Source organism: Oryza sativa, chromosome 11 (genome assembly GCF_034140825.1).
Source record: "Oryza sativa Japonica Group chromosome 11, ASM3414082v1".
NCBI classification, from domain to species: Eukaryota; Viridiplantae; Streptophyta; class Magnoliopsida; order Poales; family Poaceae; genus Oryza; species Oryza sativa.
Window position 1 is genome coordinate 25022883 of NC_089045.1, and position 9849 is coordinate 25032731.

The following is a 9849-nucleotide window of genomic DNA, read 5'->3' on the forward strand; positions in this document are numbered from 1 at the left end:
CGACGTATCTACGTGCTTCCCCGTCGACCACCCCCATGGGCCGTGGCCCTCCGCATCCGCATCGCGCTTTGCGCTTTGCTCTTTGCGTGGGCCCCGCACCACGTCACCCCGTCGCATCGCGGCAGCCCACGTGGCAGTCCACGCCCCCAATCGGCCATTGACGTCTGGGAATTTGAAGCCTCTCGAGTCTCCACTCGGTGGGTTTAGAGCAAGCTTAATACGGAGTAGTGTAGTCAGTTACTCCCTCCGTATCATAATAATATAAAGAATTTTGAGTTTTTCTTTCAATGTTTGAACACTCGTCTTATTCAAAAGAATTTAAAATTATTATTTATTTTATTTATGACTTACTTTATTATCTACAATATTTTAAGCATAACTTTTCGTTTTTTATATTTCCAAAAAAAATTTGAATAAGACGAGTGGTCAAACGTTGCAAATAAAAACTCAAAATCCCTTATATTGTGGGACGGAGGGAGTACTAACTTCTAATTTCTAGTTAATCTAATAATCAATTCATATAATAGTTAGCTATAAATATATATTATATCATTAATAATTAGTTCCACATATCATACACACGGTGTTTTGTTTTAGAGTTCGTACTGTAGCTGGCTACAAATATGTAACCCGTTTCTGTTCTATCTCCTCTCTTATCTCCTCCACGTAAGTTTATAGCCGACTTATTATTTATTATTGTACGTACTCTTAAAACTAAAAGGGAGAATAGCTAATATGGTCCCTAAAGTTTCGCTCCTGGATCATTTTAGTTCTTAATCTTTCATATTGTAATATAGTCCTTGATCCCACCAAAATCACCACATGGACATGCCATGTCACCTTCCTATGCAAAATCTATATGATTTGTCCAATTTACCCTTACGCATAGGTAAATAAAAAACAAAAGAAAAAAGTTAAAAAAATATATATGGTACATGTAAGAGCAAAAATATACCTCAAAAGGGTGAAAAAAGAAGTATTTTTTTCCTATGGTTATGTCTAATTCACTCTTATATTTATTTTTCTATGATATATGTAAGAGTATATTGGACAATTCATTATAGATTTGCATGAATGATGACATGGCATATCCATATGATGATTTTGGTGAACCCAATGACTATTCTAGGCCTTATGACAAAGGTTAATGATTTCTTTGGACCATTTAAAAGGTTAGGGACTAAACTGATCCTACAAAGAAACTTAGTGCTATTCTCCCAAACTAAAAAAAAGAGTTTAGAAAAATAACGAGAATTTGTTAGACCACCTCCGTGGCCGCTCTTCTCGCGCGTGCGGCATGGGTGGCTGCCAGTGCCGCGGGGTCACGTCGCGTCGCTCTCAATCCCGAGATCGCGGCGGGTTCGGCTTGGCGATTGGAGAAGAAGAAAAGAAATGGCGCCGGGTGCGTGGAATATTTACGGCTGAGTCCCTGGTTTGTTTCATATTGTTAACCGTGACCTTTGGCTAATACTAGTTTTTTTCTTTCTTTCTTTGTTTCGAGTTCTCTTGCTCAGGAGTGGGCATAAAAAAAAACCAAGCTGAAAGACCAAATCGAAAAGACCTGACCAAGACCGAGAAATTCAATCCTAGATAGTGAAAGACGGAATTTTATTCGGTTTGTCTCCCCAGCTAACCGAATAGACCGAATTAACATGAAAATGCTCAATGCAAACTACAATCCACTAAGTTCAATAGGATTAAACTCTAATTTTTCATATTCCTACTCTTTCTAGGCATGCAACCCCATAAGAGTCTTTATTCAGACGTGCTTGTGAATTTCTTTTTTGTGATTTTTGTGTTGAAAGATGCTATGATTTTTTTCCATGTATGAAACTGCTCCTGAATTTCGGGTAGGAATGAGACCGAATTTGCTAGTTTTGATATTTTTTGCGTTGAAATTTGGTCTTCACTTTTTAATGACCGATAATGACCGAATAGACTGAAAGACCAAGACCTAAATTTTCGGTCTGACCAAATACCCACCCTTACTCTTGCGTGGATTCAGGTGGACAACTTCGCATTGCAGCAACCGTATTCAAGCTCTTGTGCCAAAGAATTTCGATGGAAAAAACACCAACTCTATGGATATAGTTTCGGTGAAAAATCTAGAATAACATCGTCTAATCCTAATCTTGGTGAAATCTTGTTCCTGCCTTCTCACCTTTTTATATTTAAGGGTTTACTCGCTTCCTTACAGTTCCGAACCATTTCAAATTTTGGTAATACCAAAATTTGGTGAGACAATGAACTATAAACATGTCACTGCCAACATAATCCTGTTAATTTTTGGTAATTATGAAACTTCTACTCTCAAAACTACTTTTGGCCAATGCTCCCACCCTTTTGTCTAATGCTCAAACATATATTTTTGTGGGGAGGATTAATTCCTCCATAGAGTTGCCTTAGTTGAATATATATTGCCTCATTAATTGGTCATTGATGAGGTGGCATTTAGGCAGATGAAAACAAAAAAGGGAAAGGATGAAAACCCCAATTTCCAGCCAATGAATGCTCTTGCTGGACGCCCCACTTAATTATGAGGAGTGACGAAACACTGCAAGCTGATCTTTGTTTCCTGATTGATCCATATCCAATGGCGCTGGAGTCGATTCCGCTTGTGTATCCATCCATTTGACTCCCAAACAAAAAATAGATAGATCAACTCCACTTGTGTATCCATCCATTTGGCTTCCAAACAAAAGATAGATCGGTGTAGACGTGACTAAGCTCGACAATGATGACACGATTGTTGCGGGATCAAAGCTTTCGTGTTGCTTTGTGATAAGCTCGGCAATGACAACCTACGTTTGGGCTCTGTTTATTACCGGTCATTTGGAGGGATGCATGGTGTGTGCGGAGGTGGGTGTGCCGCGTTTGTTCAGACAGCCATGAGATTGACCATACTTTGCTTTGTCGAGTTGTTTATTTTTTTTTCTTGTAACCCATCGGAATTTTACTGTTTTGGTTTGTCTACTATATAAAAACCTCTTTCCTCTCATAAAAACCATCCACCCTCAAAAATTCATTTCTAAAAAAAAGATTGTAAAAAAAAAAGAAAACCAAACAGCCTACTAGATCCAAATCTCCCACTAAACCGAATAAAAAAAACAGTTACACTGCTAGTTAAAAAAAGAAGAAGAAAGATAAACAACGGATCTCCCAAGGTCTTCAACGTAAAACCGCCAAACCGGGCCCCACAACAACGTCACAATTCCACATCCCACCGTCACTGACACCCCGGCCCCACCCCCAGTCAACCACCCCTCCCTTCCCTCCCCCAAACACCACGGAAGACGAAACAAACCAAAACCAAAACCAAACCAACCAACCAACTTGAAACCTCCCATCTCCGATCCCCACGTCGCCATCTCCCCCTCCCTCCTCCTCCTCCTCCGCCTCCTTCCCCGCCATAAAACCCAACCCCCACCACCACTCCATCGCCACCACCACCACCGCGCCAACCCTTCGCCGCCGCCGCCGACGAGGACGACGACGACGATCGAAATGGCCTCCTCCACCACCGCCTCCTCCCAGCTCGCCCTCGCCCTCGGCATCCCCGGCCTCGGCGGCCTCCTCATCCCCACCGACGCCGCCGCCACCACCACCACCACCGCCGAGGGCAACGATCTCCACGCCGACGCCTCCCACCCCGTCCTCCGCCTCGCCGGCGCCGTCCAGCACTACGAGTGGGGCGGCCGTCGCGGGTCCTCCCTCGTCGCGCGCCTCGCCGGCGAGGGCGATGATGGTGATGAGAGGCCGTACGCGGAGCTGTGGATGGGGACGCACCCGGCGGCGCCGTCGTCGCTGGCGGCGTCGGGGGAGTCGCTGAGGGAGTGGCTGGGGAGGCGCGGCCCCGCCGCGCTCCTCGGCCGCGACGTGGCGGCGAGGTGGGGCGGCGACCTCCCGTTCCTCTTCAAGGTGCTCTCGGTCGCCAGGGCGCTCTCCATCCAGGCCCACCCCGACGCCGCCCTCGCCAGGGCGCTCCACGCGCTCCGCCCCGCCACGTACCGCGACGACAACCACAAGCCCGAGATGGCCGTCGCCGTCACCGACTTCCGCGCCCTCTGCGGCTTCGTCTCCGTCCAGGTTGGTTTTCCACCACCCGCATTTCGCTGATTAATCACTAGTTCTAATTGCTTCTTGATGCACTTTGAGATCGAATTTTTGATGATACCATTAGTTCTGATGTTGTTGTTGCGCATGAATTTTGTTAGTTTGGTTGGTTGAAATTGTTTATGAGATGTTGCCAGCAGATCCCATGGATGATTCCTAATGGGTAGGTGGGTGTGAGGGGCGGAGTTGACTTATGTCGAAATCGAAATGTCAAGTGGGGATCTGGCTGCTGATGAATTTGGCAACGAACTAATGATTAATGATTAATGGGATCTGTAATTATCGAACGGGCAAGTACTTACTGACAGCCCAACAACCTGTTAATCCTTCGCTAAAATATCGTCATCTATAATAGTAGTATATAATATACCTTCAAACTTTTTATTGGTTTCAAGAAAATGCAGAGAAGATGAGGTTAGAATTTCATTTTGTTTTTTTTTTTAGAAAATCACACGCCTTTCATGAGGTACTGTGGTCCAGTGCTTCACAAACAGTTGATGCTGTCCAAGTATCCAGCAAGCTGCAATGGATTATCCCCCAACGCCAAAGGCATCATTTTATTGTTGGCCCCATGTCCATGTATAGTGTAGATTCTGTCCAAATCACATCCAGCGATGCGTTTACAAGTATGGCTGCTTAGGTAGGTGGGAGCCGTTTCGTGGACAGCAATTGGAAGTATGGCTTGCTTACTAGCTTAGGTAGGCAGCAGGCATTTCGTGGACAGAAAAAAAGGGTGTTGTTCAACAGCCGTAGCCAACTGCTTATTATTCTGAACCTCATATGTTGCAGTAATATTTCCCTATTTGAATTGCATATGCATCACCGATGGACAAATAAACAAGGGGGGGGGGGTAATATGCTCATATTTGGTTCTTGTACAATGTTTACTCTGAAATTCAGATTCTGGTTGGTTAGCATGTGACTTAAGTAATTCTAGATGTACAATGTGTACTCTGAAATTCAGATTCTGGTTGGTCACCATGTGACTTAAGTAATTCTAGATGCACTCCAGCTTCATTGACTGGTGTTTGGCTAGATGTATCACATCTTTATTGACCGATATTTAGCTAGACGCAATGTGTGACTAGTTTCAGAGTAGGAAACAAGGTATAATGAAGTATATAGAATACACTTTCAATATAATTCTTTTGTTTAAATCCTTCCAATTTTTCGGAAAATAGATTACAAATGCTATAGAATCTCATTGTTAACAATATGGGCTACATAGTACCTTGGAGCTTTTAGGACTCTAAGCATTGATTACCTGTAAAATTAAGTACTGACCTATTATACTGCAACCCAGGAGCTCAAGGATGTCTTGAGGACTGTACCTGAGGTTCGAGAGTTAGTTGGCAAAGAAGAGGCTGTGAAGCTTATGGGTGCCAAAGAGCATGATGGAGGCATCGGAGTAAGGTCATATCTGCAATCAGCTTTTACTAATTTAATGACAGCAAGCAAAGAAACAGTTTCTGAAGCAGTCTCAAAGCTAAAGAGTCGGCTGAATATTGAGAGTAAGGTAAACTATTCTCTTAATTATTCTTGACAGATGTATTATTTATTTCACTTGCCTATAATCTGTGTCAGCTGGGATGTCAATATCAGTTTGTTCCTTCGTCGTACGCTACGTTTTGCAAAATGTTTGAGCTTCTATCTGTCTTCTTGTTCATTTCTAAATGACAAAGGAAGACTTTTTAGGAAAAGCATAGTTGTTGCTGTCCAACTTTTTTTTTTTTGGGAATATTGCTGTCCAACTTTAGTGCCATATAATCCAATTGTGTGGTTAAGATGGAGTGTGATTTGACCTCATGTACTTGGGGCTACAAGACATTGTGTGTGGGATACTACCTCTTGAACTCATAGGCTTTGCAGCACCTTGTATGACAGATTCTGGTAGCATTGGGCTGGTTTAATTTACAACATGGTGAAATGAGGGTCTTAAATAATAAAAAAAAGTAAGGCAATGGTTCTGATTGTGAGCTACCTCACATTTCTGCTTTCTGAAACCCAGTTCCTAGCTCTGTATTCAGAATTTCAGATATGGCAGCCTCATATCTGAGGTAGGATCAGCAGTTCAGCAACATGTTACATGCTTACACAAAGATATTGCCAAACCTGATATTCCTTTTTGAGGAGATTCAAGCCTGATATTCTGCAATTGAACTGTTTTGCTGTTAATGTTCTTTTCAGGTTAGAACCTTGACAAAGAAGGAGCAGCTAGTGTTGTCACTGGAGATGCAGTACCCTGAAGATGTTGGTGTTTTAGCAGCATTCTTCTTTAACTATGTCAAGCTCAACCCCGGTGAAGCACTCTATATTGGTGCTAATGAACCACATGCATATCTTTCGGGAGAGTGCGTCGAATGTATGGCCACATCTGACAATGTAGTTCGTGCTGGTCTGACCCCTAAATACAGAGACGTCCAAACTCTTTGCTCGATGCTGACATACAAGCAGGTTTGTTTATCTGATTTCTTATTTATATAAGCATCACCTATATTCTGTTGATATTCGCTGTTATCTGATTATCGTCTATTGACAATTAGTGTTTCTAACTCTTCTGATGCTACACTAATCAAGTAATCATCATTGATTATGTTACTACTACTGGTATGGTAGAATTGCTTGCTCACTTCATAATTAAGAAAGGCGTATGGTACTACTACTGTTATGGAAAAACTGCTTGTTCACTTAGTGATTAAACAAGGCATATGTTTCTAGAATTGCTTGTTCACTTCAAAATTAAGCAAGGAAAATACTTCCTTCAAACATGTGGAGCTTGATTACACGAACAAACTCAGCCAGAATGTTCAAATATACTCCAGAAAATCTTGTGCTCTTTATTCCGTATTGTAATATAACTTACGATCTTCCTTATGCAGAACTACCCGGAGATTCTGCGAGGAGTTCCAGTGCAAGCATATGTAACGCGCTACATACCCCCATCTGAGGAGTTTGAAGTCGATCGCTGCCTGCTGCCCTCCGGTGAATCGGTCACCATGTCACCGGTGCCTGGCCCATCCATCTTCCTTGTCATGACAGGGGAAGGCAAGATTGAGGCAGATTCCATGCTTGATGAAGGAAAGGCAAAGGAAGGCGATGTTTTCTTCGTGCCGGCGCACACCGAGGTCAGGATCCTTGCTTCTGGTCCTGGGAGCATGCAGCTTTACAGGGCTGGGGTGAACAGCAGATTCTTCAGCTGACTTCAATAACACCGCAAATCTTCAGGGATTAAAGGTTATTGCGAGAGTAATTGGTAGGAAAACGGGTGTCTTACTGTCGTCCTTTCATTTTATCATAAGGTAGCTAGTTAAGCCATCATAGTGTATAGGCAAATGGAGATAAAGTCTCTCTCTTTCATACCCTTAATCCTGTTTATTTTTTTCCCCAATATGTAATTTACATTTTTCAGTACGCTGGAAGCAAATGAAATCTGTAGATGAGCTTCTAGTTTCGATTATTCATTCATCATGTACATGCGAAAATTGAAGTTTGCTTTGGATATAGAATAACTAATATGATTCCTTCGATCCTTGGCTAGCGGCAGAATATTATTGTTCGTGATTACATGCGAAAGGGATGGTGTTGGACTGTTGAGAGGAATGGCTAGCTGCAGAGCCTCTGCCTAAAACGAGAGATGATTGAACAACATTAGCTATAAAAGAACTGCAACCTTAGCTATTCCAGTCATACTAACTTTAGACGTAGATTATCACCGGAATTATGACTCTTATTATAAAAGCAATTGATTAAGATGTTGAGTTAGCTGGGAATACATATTCTTTCTTGATTCTTGAATTAAATTTCTGATGACTGAAATTTCTGCTGTTTTTTATGAGTAGAAATGCTACCTTTCATCAAAAAATTTTTTAAAAAAATTGATTGCCTTAATGTTTTTATTTTATATAGTTTTCCTCAAAAAATTAAGAATTGATTGATTTAATGTTTTTATGAGTAGAAATGCTGCTTTTCATAAAAAAAATTTTAAAAAATGATTGCCTTAATGTTTTTTATTTTATATAGTTTTCCTCAAAAATTAAGAATTGATTGACTTAATGTTTTTATATTATATAGTTTTCAATACTTCTAACTTAGAATTGATGAGGAGTAAAATGAAAAATGTTTCTGCTCTTCATAAAAAAATTTGATTTACTCAATGTTTTTATATTATACTCCCTTCGTCTAAAAAAACCAACCTACATAAGGATGAGACACTACATAGTACAATGAATCTGAAGCTAGTGTCCCATCGTTTTCTAGGTTGATTTTTTTTTAGACGGATGGGGTATAGTTTTCCGTACTAGTATATTATATAGTTTTCCATACTAGTATCTTAGTTATATAGAAAGTGAAGAGGCAAAGTATGGTAGGAGTTTATAATAGATAGCGAGAATGTACATTACGTTAGCTTTTTATATCAAACACATATTTGTGTTTTAATATATATTTTTTCAATCATATTGAATATATTTGTGTTTTATTAGAGTGAGGGACAATACTTCCCTATTTCGATTATGGATAAAGATAGCCAAATATATAATCATTTGACTGCAATATGTGTGTGTGACTACTAGAATTTAGAAACTAGCACTTGCTTGTGAGCTAGCAACCTTAGATTAAAGTGTGAGTAATTTGTGTTGTTGTAGAAGCGGACACAACAACATGATATGATTGGCTTACATATGGACATCCAAATAATTTCGAATAAAGAAGTTTTGAGTATATATATACATCAGGTAATTAAATTATAGTTGGGACTAAATAGTTGAATTCCATCTAAAATACATATGTTAGCTCATGTACGGACTAGACCTATGACTAGCAAACTTTAGAACAACTAGGAGTATTTGTATTTGAGATGTCTATTTAACCTCCCAAACCTTTCACTTTGTTTAAAAATACACCTCCGAACTCCAAAATCATATACTCCCTATTTCTTTGTTAACAGTGAAATTTGGTAAGCCCGGAGTTGTCATCGGCTTAGAGTCAGCATCGGCTTCGAAGTCCTGGGATTAGCCGATGAGAGTTGTCAAGTCGTCAGTTATCGGATTCTTGCTATATTCGGTTAAGGAAATTGATCTACTAAAGGAAGCTTATCCAGAATAGACCGAGTTCAAAGAGAATGCGGCATGACAAGTTATCTATTAATTAGAATACTTTGTTAGTTTTTAGTTGTTGGATTTTTGCTATATTCGGTTAAGGAAATTGATCTACTAAAGGAAGCTTATCCAGAAGAGACCGAGTTCAAAGAGAATGTGGCATGACAAGTTATCTATTAATCAGGAATAGTTTGTTAGTTTCCTTTTATCTTTAGAAAAGTGTGTTTAGTGTCCTATAAGGACTTTATCTTTCCTTTTATCTTTAGGAAAGTTTCTTTCTTATCCGACAAGGACTTGTATCAACCCATGGGTATAAATATGTACACCCGGGGTCTATGTAATCTATCTTCACGATCAATACAATTCGGCGCATCGCCACCTTTTGCCTTTTCTACTTTATTTTATCGTCCGACGGGACTTGGCACCTGACGCGGGGCTGCATCGGTGTTCGATCTCCGGCTAAGGGGTAAGTCCAATGTTCTGCCAGCCCGGGCAATTGTATCGTTTACGTCGGCGTCGTTCAAGGCTGCATCAGTACATTCGACCTCTTGGATTGCTCTGGTTTGAATGATATATTTGCCTACCTATTTATCATATATCTCTGTTAATCTAGTCTTAGCATATCAATTTAGCTCTATCG

The 9849-nt window shown here is 40.7% G+C and overlaps 1 protein-coding gene across 1 annotated transcript; it reads left to right on the forward strand.

Moving 5' to 3' along the window:
* The first annotated feature begins 3348 nt into the window (after window positions 1-3348).
* On the forward strand, window positions 3349-7640 carry LOC4350861 (mannose-6-phosphate isomerase 1). Its single transcript, XM_015759893.3, has 4 exons — window positions 3349-4086; window positions 5417-5629; window positions 6301-6567; window positions 6993-7640. The coding sequence occupies exons 1-4, from the start codon at window positions 3505-3507 to the stop codon at window positions 7311-7313; spliced, it is 1383 nt and encodes a 460-aa protein (XP_015615379.1). The 5' UTR covers window positions 3349-3504; the 3' UTR covers window positions 7314-7640.
* Window positions 7641-9849: the final 2209 nt, after the last annotated feature.

What these genes read in the sequence shown, in the direction of transcription:
- LOC4350861 (XM_015759893.3), top strand. Translation starts at nt 3,505, where the DNA reads ATGGCCTCCTCCACCACCGCCTCCTCCCAGCTCGCCCTCGCCCTCGGC. An exon ending in GCGGCTTCGTCTCCGTCCAG is followed by an intron (nt 4,087 to 5,416) that starts GTTGGTTTTCCA and finishes ACTGCAACCCAG; the next exon opens with GAGCTCAAGGATGTCTTGAG. An exon ending in GGCTGAATATTGAGAGTAAG is followed by an intron (nt 5,630 to 6,300) that starts GTAAACTATTCT and finishes TGTTCTTTTCAG; the next exon opens with GTTAGAACCTTGACAAAGAA.